The sequence below is a fragment of the Pongo pygmaeus genome, chromosome 7 (assembly GCF_028885625.2).
Source record: "Pongo pygmaeus isolate AG05252 chromosome 7, NHGRI_mPonPyg2-v2.0_pri, whole genome shotgun sequence".
Classification (NCBI taxonomy): domain Eukaryota; kingdom Metazoa; phylum Chordata; class Mammalia; order Primates; family Hominidae; genus Pongo; species Pongo pygmaeus.
The window spans coordinates 27982661-27998976 of NC_072380.2; the positions used below are offsets into that span (position 1 = coordinate 27982661).

A 16316-nucleotide genomic window follows, 5' to 3' on the forward strand; every position below is an offset into this window, starting at 1 on the left:
TTAGATACTAAAGAGGGCAGAAAAAGGTATTTCCATGGCTCTTCTCCATGGAACCTGTTTACAGAACAGGAACCACAAAGATTTGGGAGGGTGGGGGCACCACCAGGACTTTTAGAGGAGAAAGAAAAGGGTACTTCCTTTGTGGATTTCCAGGAAGTCAACTTTTCTCTGTTGACTTAGCAAATTATCATGTAGCAATCTCAGCACATTATTCCCAGAGGTGCCACTTTAAGCATGTGACCAGGACTATGCAGTGACCTGGGCCATCCCCACATACTGTTCAGGTCCTGTACCTGGAATTCCTGCCTGTCCTTAGATGATGGGGCCAGTGACTTCACAGACCCAGTACCTAACTCTGGACGATCTTCTTACATTGAACGGAACTGCGGAGGGAAGCACATCCCCAAGTGAGGACTCTGGAGATGTGAGGAGGAAATAGACAGGTGTTCTTTTCTCTATTGAATGCAAAAGCAGTTTTCTTGTAAGATGGGCCTTGGTGATTGTTCTGTTGCTTACGACCCACTTCCTTTGGTTACCAAATAAGGCTTGAGCCATCACGTTCCTTCACGTTCTTGGTCAAGACAGTGTTATCATCCAGAAATATTAGGGTGACTTTTCCTATAAGCTGCCCACACTACCAATCCCCACTGAGAAATGATCACATCATCCAAATTCACCAGCCCTCCCCACACTCACCAGGTTTTCAGGAGAAGGAATGTATGTAATGGAAAGCTTGTGATATGTTTTTCGCTTTATTGAAATTCTTTCTTACAAAAGGTCTGATGTATTTTAGGCCAGGCCTAATTTCCTTTAGTCCCTGAAATGCAGGCCCATGGTCATTTCCATGTCCTCTGAAGTAGGTATGTAAACGAGTAGACTTCCATTTTTAAGGTTCACACACTTTTTCACATTGTTTTTATTTGATGTAAAACAAGACTTGTTTTCCCTAATGAAAAGACCAAGTAAGAGAGTTATGTGCGTCTTCATGGAAGGGATAACTGGATTCTTTGCCAGAACCGGGTTGGGAATTTAGTTTGTTCAATGTGGCATCTTTCACCTTTAGTTTTTTTTTTTTTTTTTTTTTTAATTTAAATGCAAACCTTGCAATGTGTTGAACTATGTAGTAAAAAGTGCTATGTTTATATATGCATACATATATTGGCTCTGGCAAGGGATGCATGAGTACATGCGTGTTATGTAAACATAGCAATTGGTCAGAAGGAGAGTTTCTCATCATTAGGACATTTAAGGAGTAGCAAGCATATTGGAAGCAAGAATGACCTAGAGCCACATTGGCTTGTCAGCCAGGAGTGTTGCTGTTCCTACACCTGGAGGGGCCCAGGTTTCTTCCCAAGCAGGCCAGTGCTCCCCTAATATGACAGGTGATCGTGTATCTGAGGCCTATGAGTTTGAGATTCCCCCAAGGTGAGGTGGGTCTGCACTCACTTGCTACCAGGTAGCTCCCCTAGTTCTTGAACACGTATATGGCCCAGTTCTGCTCCTCATGTAAAGAGCAGAACATGATCTCCCTATCTCTAGGAGGAGGGTGCAGATTGCAGATTTATGGAGGCCCAAGGCCCCTTATTCCTACTCGCCACCCCCAGAGGTTATAGGAAATCTTCATTTCCTTCCACCCCTAGGGGTTCCATTAGGACTTGTGTTCTCCTGACCACAGATTCACACCTGAAGAGGCTTGGAAGTTGCAAAATCATCACCTCCAAACAGCTGAGACACACATGACTTGGCTTTAACTGTGACTGCCCAATGCCGGAGCACTGGACTCAGGTTTAACATGGGCAGCCCCCATGTCACCCTCCACATCAGCTCTCCTCCTACTTTGATGGTCGGCCTGGAAGCCAATCATGTTTGACCTTGCACTCACACCCTGGAGGTTCTGAAGTAGGCAACTTTCTAGTTACACAGGTCCTGCACCCAAGCTTTTTGCTCAGGCCAAGTAAACACAGTAAGTTCAGGTAGGAGCAGGGTCTCAGTCATTTTGTCTTCTGACTTGCAGTCTAGGTGAATGGACCAGTTAAGTGCTACCTGGAGGTAAGGTTGTATCCAGACTGACATGCCCTGGACCAATGCAGCTAAGTGGATACATGAATTTAGCACCCAAGATACTATTTAGCGTGCCATGGTAGTCATTCAATGTTAGTTTCATTCCCTTCTCCAAATCTAGCTGGATTCCTGCAGGTGACTTGCATTTCCCTCTTGCCCCTACAGCTGGCTTCTCCTCTATGTCACTTCCTCAAACTAGCAAATGGGGAGCAGAGGCAGAGTAAAGGGGGGAAATTCATCACTTGACGTTGCCTCTTGCTGGGGAGGAAGATGTTGAAACTCTTGGACTAATGGAGGTTTGGGAATTGTCTGAAGAGTAAATGATCTATACTACCAACCATCTCTGCTGCTGCACTTGTCTCTGACACATTCTCAGCATTCACCTGTAACTAAAAGGCCAAAGGGAACTGGGATATTGAGGCCTGGTGCATGGTGTTCAGAGGCTGGGCAAAGTGGTGATCCAGTTGACCAGGGCTCCTCATGCAGGAACCTGGTGGAAGAGAGAGATGGGCAGTAGGTCCCAGAGTTATACTTTGGAGCACATGTTCAAGAGGAAAATGATGACTGGCCCCCACGGTCCTGGGATGCAGGTGTGAGGACTGAGAATGCTGGATGGGGTGTGGCCGAGGCATGGTCAGGGTGGCCCCGAGCCGTGCCCCACCCCAGGGATGCAGGAAGGATGCTCTGTGCAGGACCCCGAACTTGGGCTCTGCCCACTTTCAGTGTCTGTTGCATGTCACGCTGGCATCTTCGGCATGTCCACAGTTTGTCACCCCCCATTTGGAGAAGCTGCAGCGGAAGATGGTTTCCTCTGTGCCCTTGCAGGCAACGTCATCCATCCAGATCCTCCCAGTGCCTGTGGAGACAGGGAAACACAGCTTATAAGCGGATACACAGGAGGGCGAGAAGAAGAGAGAGCATGACTGGGTCTGCCTTTGACTTGGCTCTGCTGTACACCCAAACCTAGGGGCTTCCAGCTGCCCTCTCCACCCCGCCCCAAGACCTTATACTTATTTTCTGGGATTAGTTTCTTGAGGGCAGAATCACAATAATTGTTGGTGATGATAGTAGTAGCTGCGAATATCAGCTATGTGTAAGGAGCCGGACAACCTCTCCTTTTTAGTGGCAGTGTCAGGACTGACTATTAAAGTCTTAAACTCTGTCATTCACTCTTGAAGTACATGGGTAAAATCCCTTTACAAAGAATGTCAAGAGAACATTTAAACCACTTCCCTGCTGTTTGGCTCTAACAGATGAACTAAGTGGCTTGAACATATTTTTGTTACATAGACATTTTCAGCCCCTGTTGTCACGGGACTGCCATGCAGTGAATCTGGGGATGGAGGAGGGAGGAGAGGCCCCTTCCGCCACCTCCGTGGATGTTGTTTCTTCTCCAGAGCCTCTTCCTGGCCTGGATAGCTGTAGCTCTTACACAATAAGCCCTTTGAGGCAGAGAATGATTTACAGATTAAACGTCTCCTGGAAGACGCATCGGTTTACAAATTACCCAGGAAAAGGCTGCAAGCTCCAGGGCTCTGTGGGATTAGTCACACCCAAAGCAAATAAAGAAGACTAACAAATAAAGAACAGTTCCAAGGTGACCCAGCCCAAATACGTATATAGGATCTTGAAACTCTAGCTGGTGTTTCACCAGGGGGTTCTGGTTCACATCCAGTTACAGGAGGACCAATACAATGGGAACACGGTCATCAAGGGAGGAGCAGTGCATATCGGCAGTGACGTCAACACTGCGGGGGTGGGGATCATTCCTGGAGGAATTTGCCAGCAAACCCTCTCTGCTCCTTGCACCACCGGGCAGAGGCTAGAACCCTGTCAGCTCTAGGTACCAATCATTGCTTTAGCTTTAGAACTGATAGCTGATTACTCAAGGTGCAGTCTGAAGACCAGGGCTGTCAGCATCACCAGAGAGCTTGTTAGAAAAGCAGACACACAAAATCTTCCTTCAGCTTAATCTCTCTCACTCTAGGTTCCCACACCGCCCCTAATCCCGTTCGAAGCAGCCCTGAGAAACATCACCCATTATCTCTCAATACCACCCCCACAAAACTTTTGCTGCCCCAACACTTCAACACTATTTTATGTTATTTTTCTTATTAATATAAGAAGACAGGAATGTCAGGCCTCTGACCCCAAGCTAAGCCATCACATCCCCGTGACCTGCAAACGTATATGTCCAGCTAGCCTGAAGTAACTGAAGAATCACAAAAGAAGTAAAAATGGCCGGTTCCTGCCTTAACTGATGACATTACCTTGTGAAATTCCTTCTCCTGGCTCAAAAGCTCCCCCACTGAGCACCTTGTGTCCCCGCCCCTGCCCACCAGAGAACAACCCCCTTTGACTGTAATTTTCCACTGCCTACCCAAATCCTATAAAACGGCCCCACCCCTAAATCCCTGTGCTGATTCTCTTTTCAGACTCAACCCGCCTGCACCCAGGTGAAATAAACAGCCTTGCTGCTCACACAAAAAAAGAAAAGAAAGAAAGAAAAGCAGACTCTTGGCCAGATGCCATGGCTCACGCCTGTAATCCCAGCACTTTGGGAGGCTGAGGAGGGCAGATCATTGAGATCAGGAGTTCAAGACCAGCCTGGTCAACATGGCAAAACCCCGTCTCTACTAAAAACCCGGTCTCTACCCTGTCTCTACTAAAAACACAAAAATTGGCTGGGCGTGGTGGTGCACGCCTGTAATCTCAGCTACGCAGGAGGCTGAGGCAGGAGAATCGCTTGAACCCGTGAGGCGGAGGTTACAGCGAGCCGAGATCATGCCAGCTTGGGTGACAGAGCAAGACTCAGTCTCAAAAACAAAACAAAACAAACAAGCAAAAAACCAAATTATTGAGACCTCTGTGTGCTCAGTACCATTCTGATGAACAGAAAGACGAAACAACAGATGCAAAAGATTTCTGCCTTATAGAGCTAATGTTTCAGCTTCTATGTGTTTATTTAGAGTAACATTCATAGTAGGAAAAAGTTACACTGAATCCTACAGGCTTCCTTCCATCTGTGCCTCACACATAGAAAGCAGGACAACTATTTAACAGGTATTTAAGAGAGGGAAACTGAGGCCCCAGAAAGATTGAGTGACATCTCCAGGAATGTAATTATTGAGGGGAAGAGGCCCTGCCTGGCCTCTCATATTCAGCCAGTACAGTGTTTTCTCCTCATACAGCCACAGTCCATAGCATGTAACACTCAGCCAGAGGACGGCAGTGAGCCAGGTCTGGCCAATGCCTGCTTTTATAAATAAAGTTGTATTGGAAAACAGCCCCACCCATTTGATTGCATATTGGCTTCAGTTGTTTTCCTACTCCAACTGCAGAACTGAGTAGCTGTGACAGAGACCACCTGGCCCACAAAGCTTAAAGTATTTGCTATCCAGCACTTTATGGAAAATGTTGGCTGACCCTTGCACTAAAGCTATCTCCCAATATTTGAATCTTATCTTAGATAAAAGGACAAGAGGAGGTAATAATGCTATAATTAGAAGTGAACACTCCTAATTTTGTCTGCCTGTTCCCACCTACAAATCTGTCTGATGTACACCCATCCTTACCTCCTTTTCCATCTGTCTGTCTCCCTGGGAGATGCTCTCAGCTGTGCTAGGTCATGCTCCCTTCCGTGACCTCCCAAGCCTCCCTCCAGTCATCACCCTTCCACCTCTCCATTTGCATCACTCCAACACCTCCTGGACCAATTTAAAATTTAGAACATCTTCAAGGCCCTCCCATTTGGGTCTTTCCTTGGCTTCCCCCATGTAAACAGAAAATCTGATTACTATGCCCTGTCCAGGAGAAATGTTATGGTGCCAGACCCCTGGGAGGACTGTCAGGGCTTGGAGACAGGGAGGACTCAGGTTTGGCAGGCACTGGAATTCCTTCCTTCCTTCTATTCTTCCTTCCTTGCTCTCTTCTTTCTTCCTTCCTCTCTCCCTCCGTTCCTCCCTGCCTCCCTCCCTCCCTTCACTCCTCCCTCCCTCCCTCTCTTCACTCCTCCCTCCTTTTCTTCCTACTTTCCCTCCCTCCTTCCTTTCTCCCCTTCCACATTTATCCAGCTGCTATTATGCCCCAGGTAGTTTTGGGTTTTGGAACTACAAAGGTGAAGCCCTCAAGATGTTTCCGTGTATCGCAGGGATCAGGAGAGTATAAGAAGTGCTGTGGTAGAGAAAAATGTGACGGGATCATAGAGGAGGGTTATTTCCATCTTAGGGGCGAGAGAGCATGGAAGGAGCCAGAAAAGCTTCCCTCAGGAAAGATCATTGAGCTGCCTTTAAAAGCTGAATAGGAATTCCCTAGCTGAAGAGAGAGGGAAGAGCCTTCCAGCAGGAGGAGCAGCACAGGAGAAGAGGTGGGACATGAAACACACCATCTGTGCCCGGAGAACCACCAGCAGGTGCAGTGTGGAGAGGGGTGGGGTGGGCAGGAGGCCAACTAAGAAGATCCTTGGGTGCTGAGCTAAGGAAATCCAGCTTGATTCTGAGAGCGATAAAAATCCTCTGAGGACCCAGGCAGGGAGTGAGGTAACCAGGCACTCGTTTTAGAAAGATCCCTAACAGTTTGAGACCAGCCTGGGCAATATAGCAAGACTCTATTTCTCCAAAATAATAAAATGAAATAATTAGCTTGTGCCTGTGGTCCCAGCTACTCAGGAGGCTGAGGCAGGAGGATTGCTTGAGCCTGGGAGGTCGAGGCTGCAGCAAGCTATGATTGCACCACTGCACTCCATGGGTGACAGAGGGAGACCTCATCTCTTAAAAAGAGAAAAAAAGAAAGAAAGATCCCCAGCAGCCAGGAGAAGGAAGGCCACAGGAGCTAGCCTGCAGGTGTGGTGGCCGTGAGGCGTGGCTCCTGGAGGATTAGAGCCTCTACTGCCCCCACCTCCACCCCATACTTGTAGATTACCCTGCACAACAGAGCCTGTGCATGCTAACTGCTTGACACGCAGGATCTCCTTTAGCATTTATAGTAATTCTTCAATAGTGGAAGAACTGAAGCTTAGAGAGGGTAGGGAATCTAGTCAAGGTCTCCAGCTACAGGTGGCAGATCTGGGATTCTGACGTGGGTGGTTTGACTCCAGGGCTGGGGCGCTAACCACTGCTCTACCTGCTAATCGCCTAAGGGGAGGACAGCAAGAACAACGAGGTGGGGACAGGTTCAAGGAATGCCAGAGGAGTGAACACTGGTGGGATCTGCAGGACACGGGGGCCGACCTGATGTGGGGAGAGGGAGTGGTGACAGGGAAGAAGTGGCCCAGGGCTCTGGCTGGGATGGGGTCTGACTAGTAGGATGGTTCTGGTGATGGCAATGAGAGAGGCACAGGATCTGATGGGAAGGAGATGTGTGCAATTGTGACAGCTGCCATTGGAGGAGCCCATGGGGCATCTGAGTGCAGCTGTCAGGAAGGTCACTGGACACTTGGGTCTGGAGCTCCACTGAGCACTGTGACAGAGGGAAGAGCTGGGGGTGACTGAAGCCCCAGGTGTGGAGGCAGCCTCCAGAGAGAATGTGCAGAACACAAGGACAGCGGAGGCGGGGCGTTGGGCATGCTGGGGAGAAGAAACTGTCAGGAAGGAAGGGGGTGAGAAGGCGGCTAGGAGGCAGAACGAGAGGGACCTGGGAGGCTCCTTCAGGCTCAACAGTGGACGAGCTGGGAGTGGGGTTGGGGCACCAGTGGGTAGGATGCTGGCAGGGTGGCTCTGCCTGCCGCCAGGAATGACAGCCTTCCCTCCTCTCGGTCCCATGACTACAACAGCATTAGAACCCTTGGCACATGGTTTAGAATCCCCCTCTATATTACCCACGCTGTGGCCAGGGCTGGGCTTGGTCAGCTCTGCCCCCCAGCCCTGCAGCTAGCCTGGCCCATGCTAGGTGCCTAGAAACTGCCTGTAGAGAGGAGGAGAACATGGGTGCAGCCTGGGCTGGCAGAAAGCCTCAGGTATGCCAGCCCTCCCCTGCCCAGGCCCCTAGAGCCCTCTGTATACCGCTAGTGACACCTGGCCTGCAACCAGCCAAGGTCTTGAATAGCACCTGAGACCTGGTAGGGCACCATGACAGGGAAATAATGGGGCAAAAAAATAGGGCATTTGTGAAAGCAAGTCCAGCTTCCTATCGACCAGTTTAAAGAATCAAGTGACAAGCTTAGAGCTTCCCTGTGTCAAGAGGAACAGATCGGGGAGTTAAAGAAGCCACAAAGTCTACAGGATCGCTGGCCTGGCACTCAAAGCCCACCCACTGCCTTTTCACCAACTGGCAGAGTCAGGCTAACATGACCTGTGATCTTCAAACTACCTATTCTGGCTTCTTGAAAATAATTTATAATTTTTTTTCTCAAAAGGTTTTACTGCCACTTATTAGGAAGAAGCCTTCTTCGGAGCTAGAAATGGGAATTTGAGGACTGTTCCTATTCTAATCAACAACAATGGTGGTTTTCCTTAGCCAAAACCAGCTGGAATCCAGCCCCAAGCCTTAGGTGGGAGAACAGTATTCTTTCCTGGTAGGCTGCCCTTCATGGTGCCAGATCCCTTCGAACTCACCCCTCAAACTCTGGCCCTTAAGACTGCACTCCCTGCCAGCTGGCTCAACAGATTTCACCAAGGGTCACTTTCAGTCAATTACCAATGAGATCTATGGGATGAGATTCAGACCAAAAACTGCAGCAGCCCCTCAAGGGGATGAAGAGGAAGGCGGCTGGGAGGAGTGGAGGCTTCCACCTCTAGTCTGGATGTGACCTGGCTCCGAGTCCCCATCTGGAAGGGACATGCCACTTTATCCCCTCAACCTGTAGCCATTTAGCACAGCGGGTTGGACAGTGATGACCTCAGGCAAGATAGCAGGTATACCCGGCTCCACTTCATGATGTGGGGAACCCTGCCGTCAGCGGACTGCCGTCCACAGGTCACCAGGGGGCCTGGTAACTGGGTGTGAGAGGATCACCCCCAATCCCTCCCCACACCCACCTGGTCTTCTCCACAGGTGAGCAGTGGCATCTTAAATCCCAGGGGGCCCAGACTGGGAGACCCATCATAGAGCCTGCAGGCCCTTTAGTTACAGACAGGACACCAAGACCCAGAGTGCAGAAGCAACAGGGCCAAGGCATACCATCAAGGGAAAGCTCACTACTGAATGGGTGTGGGGAGTACCAGGTTTGTGCATGTGGGACCATTGTTTTAGCTGTGAGTCAACACAAGAGTCTGATTCTTTCCATCAGGAAACAAATACAGGGTTTGAATCAGCCATCTACCTAAGAAGGGTCTGTGCCCCTTCCTCAGAGTCTCTTGTGCTATCTGTAGGAAGGTCAGTGTGCTTCAGCGTGTCCAAAGGAAAGCAACCAAAATGATGAAGACTTTCCAAATCTTGTCATATGAGGGCAAGATGAATATCTGGGGATTAATCTGGAGAAGAAAAGACTCAGAGAGCCAGAGACAGCCCAGCAGAGTGGTTCAAATACAGACTCCTAAGACACCTGCTTGGGCCTAAACTCCAGGTCTGACATTTGCTAGCTGTGTGACCTTGGGCAAGTTACTCAACCTCTCTGTGCTTTTATTTCCTTATTTGAAAAACAGGGATGGCTAGGCACGGTGGCTCACACCTGTAATCCCAGCACTTTGGGAGGCCAAGGTGGATGGATTGCTTGAGCCTAGGAGTTTGAGACCAGTCTGGGCAACACAGTGAGACCTCATCTCTATTAAAAAGAAAAAGAAAAGTTAGCTGGAGATTGCTAGTAGTCCCAGCTAGTCAGGAGGCTGAGGTGGGAGGATCGCTTGAGCTCGGGTGATCAAGGCTGCAGTGAGCCATGATTGCACCATTGCCCTCCAAACTAGATGACAGAACAAGATCCCGTTCCCCTCCTTGAAAAAAGAAAAACAGCGATGATACCTGTATACTTCATAGCGCTGTAAAGATGAAATGGGTGAATATTTGTTACATGTTGACAACATAGCCTGGCACACAGTGAGTATCATATAAGTGTTAATGATAAAAACATAATAGAGACATGAGAGCACGTCATAAAGGTCTAAAGAGCTAGCCAGGGGGAGACAGACCACAGCAGCTGTGCCTGGGACACAGGACTGGGAAGGGCTGGTATGGGACACCACCAGGAGACAGGACTTAGATCCATGAAAGGAAGAATGTTCTAACCATCAGAACTGTCTGATGACCACCGGAGATGGTTGCCTGGGGCGGGGCAGTGAGTCCTTATTGCAGCAAGCATTTGGGGAGAAGCTGGGGACCTCGCGGAATTGCAGTGGAAGGGACTCGGGCTTTGGAGGTGAGCCCAGTCCTAGGATGTGCAGGCCCTCTCCCCATGTTCTTTGCCCTCAGAGCGCCTTACCTTGCCCGAATCGAGCTGTGCGGTACACCTCCTCCACACCGCGGAAGCCGAGCATGCGGCACACCACGTCTCCGTCCTTCTTGTCCCAGCCGTCGTCACACACGGTGCCCCAGCGCCGGTCGTGGTACACTTCCACGCGGCCCTCGTGCGGGCCTGAGCCATTCACCAGGCGGATCATCATCGGGGCCTCCGCGCCACCTGCCGGAGCAGCCAACTGTCACTACCCAGCTCTGGACACACCAGGACCCGCCCCCAGAGGCCTTCTTTGACTCCGCCTACCCCTGGGTAGGAGGAAGAGAGGGCTGGGGCCCAGCTATACCAAGACTTCAGCCCCCAAATCACCCTGTGCCTCTCCTGCCCTTTGACAGCCTTCTCCCCACCTTAAAAAAAAATAGCCTTTTTAACAGCACGGTGCTGGTACAAAAACAGACACAGAGACCAATTAAACAAAATAGAGAGCCCAGAAACAAAGCTACACACCTACAGCCATCTGATCTTCAACCACGTCAAAAAAATAAGCAGTGGGGAAAGGACTCCCTATTCAATAAATGGCGCTGGGATAGTTGGCTAGCCGTATGCAGAAGAATGAAACTGGACCCCTACCTTTCACCTGATACAAAATTATATAACTCAAGATGGATTAAAGATTTAAATTTAAGACCTCAAACTGTAAGAATCCTAGAAGAAAACCTGGGAAACATTATTCTGGACATTGGCCTTGAAAAAGAATTTATGACTAAGTCCTCAAAAGCAATTGCAACAAACACCAAAATTGACAAGTGGACGAGTGGGACCTAATTAAACTAAAGAGCTTCTGTACAGGAAAAAACAAAACAAAACAAAACAGAAACTATCCACAAAGTGAACAGACAACCTACAGAATGGGAGAAAATACTGATATTTGCAAACTATGCATCCAACAAAGGTCTAATATCTGGAATCTATAAGGAATGTAATTCAACAAGCAAAAAACAAATAACCCCATCAGAAAGTGGGCAAAAGAGGGGCTGGGCTTGGTGGCTTATGCTTATAATCCCAGCACTTTGGGAGACCAAGGCAGGAGGATCACTTGAGGCTAGGGCTTCAAGACCAGCCTCAGCCTGGGCAGCATGGGGAAACCCTGTCTCTACAAAATAATAATAATAAATGAGCCAGGCATAGTGGCCCATGCCTGTGGTCCTAGCTACTTGGGAGGCTGAGGTGGGAAGATCACTTAAGCCTGGGAGGTTAAGGCTGCAGTGAGCCATGTTTGTGCCACTGCACTCCAGCGTGCATGACAAAGCAAGACCCTGTCTCAGGAAAAAAAAAAAAAAAGTGGGCAGGAGACATGAACAGATATTTCTCAAAAGAAGATATACAAGCAGCCAGCAAACATGAAAAAATGCTCATCGTTACTAATCATCAGAGAAATGCAAATCAAAACCACGATGAGATACTATCTCACGCCAGTCAGAATGGCTATTATTAAAAAGTCAAAAAACAACAGATGCTGATAAGCCTGTGGAGAAAAGGGAATGCTTATACTGTTGGTGGGAATGTAAATTACTTCAGCCACTGTGGAAAGCAGTTTGGAGATTTCTCAAAGAAATTAAAACAGAACTATCATTTGACACAGCAATCCCATTGCTGGGTGTACATCTGAAGGAAAATAAGTCATTCTACCAAAAAGACACATACACTCATATGTTCATTGCAGAACTATTCACAATAGCAAAGACATGGAAATCAACCTAGGTGCCCATCAGCAGTGGATTGAATAAAGAAAATGTAGTACATATACATATATACCATGGAATACTATGCAGCCATAAAAAAGAACAAAATCATGTCCTATGCAGCAACATGGATGCAGCTGGAGGCCATTATCTTAAGTGAATTAACGCAGGAACAGAACACCAATACCTCATATTCTCACTTTTAAGTGGGAGCTAAACACAGGGGTGGGGGTGGGAATGTAAGATGGGGGAGGGGAGAAGAGGGGTAAGGGTTGAACAACTAACTACTGGGCAGTATGCTCACTACCTGGATGACAGGATCATCTATACCCCAAGCTTCAGCATCACGCAATATACCCAGGTAATAAACCTGCACATGATCCCCCTGAATCTAAAATAAAAGTTGAAATAATAAACAATAAAATAAAATAGGCTTTTTTTAAAGAGCAGTTTTAGGTTCGCAGAAAAATTGATTGAAAGGTACAGAAAATTCCCGTATATACCACCCCTCCCTCTACACACAGCCTCCCCCATTATCAACATCCTCCAAGAGTGGTGCATTTGTACACTCAATGAACCTACACTGATGCCTCGTCATCACCCAGAGTCCACAGTTTACATTTGGGTTCACTCTTGGTACTGAGCAAGCAATGGGTTTGAACAAATGTATAATAACGTGTATTCGCCATTACGATATCATACAGAATCTTTTCACTGTCCTAAAAATCTTCTGTGCTCCACTTATTCAGTAAGACTATTCATCTCTCCCTCCTCCCTACCCCTGGCAACCACTGTTCTTTTCACTGTCTCCATAGTTTTGCCTTTTCCAGGATGTCATAGTTGGAATCATATAGTATGCAGCCTTTTCAGATTGGCATCTTTCACTTAGTAATAAGTAAGTGAACCTTCATGTAAGGTTCCTTCATGTCTTTTCATGGCTTCATATCTCCTTTATTTTTAGGACTGAATGGTATTCCATTTTCTATGTGCACCATAGTTTATTCATCCATTCACTACTGAAAAACATCTTGGTTGCTTCAAAGTTTTTGCCTGGATGAATAAAGCTGCTATAAATATCCATGTGCAGGTTTTCATGTGGATGTCAGTTTCAGCTCATTTGGGTAAATATCAAGGAGTGTGATTACCAGATTTCTCTCCACTGTTTGAGACCCGGTGACCAGCAGCCTTGCCTGCTAGGGAGGAGGGCATAGGAGAAATAGGAAGCCAAGGATGGTTAAGGCTTTGTGGGCAGGTAGCATGGCTGTGTCCCGGGAAGTGTCTCAGCCCTGATTTGGTCATTCATGTTCACTTTCCCACTAGACTGTGAGTGTGAAAGTGCTTTAAGCCAGAGAGAGCCAGTTGGAAATTCTGGTTCTGCCACTTACTATCTGCAACTGTGAGACACATTGGTTCATCAAATCTGAGATGCCACCTGTTGTAACGGGCACCTGTTTTATATGCCACTAAGATGGAAAAAAACTCTGCTGGGTAGGTGGCAAATTATATCAAGTGCCGGATGCTTCCTGATTTCACAGACATATAAATGTGTGTCACAGAATCAATGAAACATGGTAATAGATGTGAAGAACTCAGAATAGCACCTGGCACATAATAGGCCCTTTTGACCTGAATGACCTTAAGGTAGCCTCACAACCTCTCTAAGGGCATTTCCCCAACTGTGACATGGGAACAACATCTACACTGCAGGACTGTCATGCAAACACAATGCAACAAAGCTAAAAGGGCTCTGGGGCACAATCCTGACCCATGGAAGCATCAGCAATGTGGGTCTGTTCCCCCTTCTCTGAGGGCTGAGCCCCTGTCACATTGATCTCTAAACTCAGTGCTTAGCACACAGCCTGGCTGGAGGAAATGAAAAATCAGTGTGTGCAGAATGGAGTAGAGTGTCATTCCTGAGCATTACAATGCATTTGTTCTCCAAGGGGAAATGTTGGGGACTCAAAGAACACCAGAGCAATTGAAAGAAGCCTTTGGATCATCACAAAGCCAGGGTTTCGCTGGGAAGTCATAGTATCAGGGTGATACACATGGTCAGTGCCAGAGCTGGGATCACAGCTTGGGTTTCCTTATGTGTCTTCCCACATCCTTTTCACCATCCTGCCCGCCCCACTACTCTTGGGGGCTATTTCCCCTGCTGGGACCTGAGCATCCTCACTTGATAAGATACTGGAGTGGTCAGTGGGTCTTATCAAAATCATTAGGAACACCAGATTCCATGGCCAATCCAGACCTACTGAAAGATAATCTTGGTGGCAAGAGTGAGGGATCTATAGTTTTCCAAGTGTCCCAAATAATTCAGAACAACTGGTTTGTGGGCTGTGGACGGGCATTTGGATTAGATGATCGATCAGCAAGATTCCTTCTAGCTCCAACCCTCAGTAATCCAAGGCCAGAAAAGAAATCAAGGTAATCTCTTTTTAAAGCCAGAATCCACTGGTGTCATGTGGGGTGTGCGTGGACACTGTACTGGAACCCAGTGACAAGTGGGTGACACAATGCAGGAAAATGCCCATGTGAACTGCCAGAGAAAATAACAAACCTACTCAAGCCCTGCTACCAATAAGCGCGGCACTCCTGGACTTTTGTTTTTCCTTTGTCTTGTATTTGGCTAAGTGGGCTGGAAGGAGCCTCCTTTTAATGACTGTGACTTGGCAAAGACTTTCATAGGTCCCGAAGGAGATGGCAGAATTGACATCTGTGCCCCATGAGAAAGGAGAGAACTCAGAACTGGCCACAGCCCTGGGCCAAGAAAACCCCAGAAAATTCTGCAGAGGAACCGAGGAAGCCACCAGGAAGTGACCCCAACCCCAGGAAGGATGCTAAAGACTACAGTGAGAGCACCAGGGATGCCTCCTCTCGATATTGGATGTATTTGCTGCGGATCCTTCATCCCTGGCCAGGTGACTGTTCTTCCCATACAGACTGCAAATACAAACTCATTCAGGCTGTCCCCAAACAAGCTGAGGCTGTGCAAGAGAACAGAGAAATCCTGGAGAAGAAAAACATGGAGAAGAGCTGGAATTCAGAGGCTAGGTCTGATACCAAGAAACTCCCCGGGAGCAGTAAGGACAGGCTAACCTGCAGCCAGCAGCACCAAGAGGGACCCGGCCGCTGTGCAGGGGCTTGGCCCTGGGTTGGCTGAGGCCAGGCTGTCAGCCCTGGTTTCTCACAGACCTGCCTCACCTCTGGCTGCACTAGGAGGCCTACAATAGAAGCCACAGTGTGGGGTCAGCAAGTAGGGCAAGAAGTGGCAGGAGGGTGCTGTGAGTCCCAGAGCAGGCCAGGCAGAGGTCAGGTGTGGGATCAAAACAACAGGAAGAGTGTGACTGGGTGTGACTAGGCAGCCAGGGCAGATGGTCAGAGACTCCCTGACTTAGCCTCTCTGTTCTGGCCAGCCTGAACTCACTTTGTGCACCTATTCATTTAGCCAAGTAAGTGACTGAGAGTCTATTAGACAGCTGTGGATACACCCACGAACAGAGTCCTTGCCCTCATGGAGCTGACATTCTAGGGAGAGTCTGGCAATACAGCTAGTCAACAAAAACAAAACCATAATTATAGCCAAGCGGTGATAAGAGCATAGATGGGAACAGAAGCACAGGGAGTACAGAGTGAGGCAGGCACTATTGTGGGCAAGTGAACAAAGGAGTGGAGAGTGAGGGCAGGCGCCATCTTGGACGAGTGGAGGAGAGAGGAAATGAGAGTGAGGGCAGGTGCCATCTTGGCCGAGTGGAGGAGGGAGGAAATGAGAGAGAGGGCAGGCAGCATCTTGGCCGAGTGGACAAGGAAGGAAATGAGAGAGAGGGCAGGCACCATCTTGGACAGGTGGACAAGGGAGGGAATGAGAGGGCAGGTACTGTCTTGGACAAGTGAACAAGGAAGAGGGTGGAGAGTGAGGAGTGACAGCAGGTGCCATTTTGGACGGGTAGAGAAGGAAGGCCTTGAGTGGAGACCTGAATGAGCTAAGGGAGGACATGGACTCCCCCACCTAGGAAAACTCCTTTCTATACTCTGGCCTAAGCTTTCCTTGTCTTTTAGATCTCAGCTTAGATGCCTCTTCTCCTTCCCTGGTCCCCACACCCAACAGGGCCCCTTCTAGGTACATGCTTATAGCTTTGTATCATAATTGCTATTGCTATTTACTCTCTTAGGATACTGTGAGCCTTCTG

At 48.3% G+C, this 16316-nt stretch overlaps 1 protein-coding gene across 1 annotated transcript in view; it reads right to left on the reverse strand.

Annotated features, from left to right (window-relative positions):
- Nucleotides 1-731: 731 nt before the first annotated feature.
- SCARA5 (scavenger receptor class A member 5) overlaps nt 732-16316 on the reverse strand; it is a 123996-nt gene continuing 108411 nt past the window's right edge. Inside the window, exons 8-9 of the mRNA XM_054497362.2 lie at nt 10412-10609; nt 732-2917 (exon numbers count right to left, since the gene is read on the reverse strand). Of these exons, the coding sequence (XP_054353337.2) occupies nt 2781-2917; nt 10412-10609 (335 nt within the window). The 3' untranslated portion in view covers nt 732-2780. The remainder of the gene's footprint in view (nt 2918-10411; nt 10610-16316) is intronic.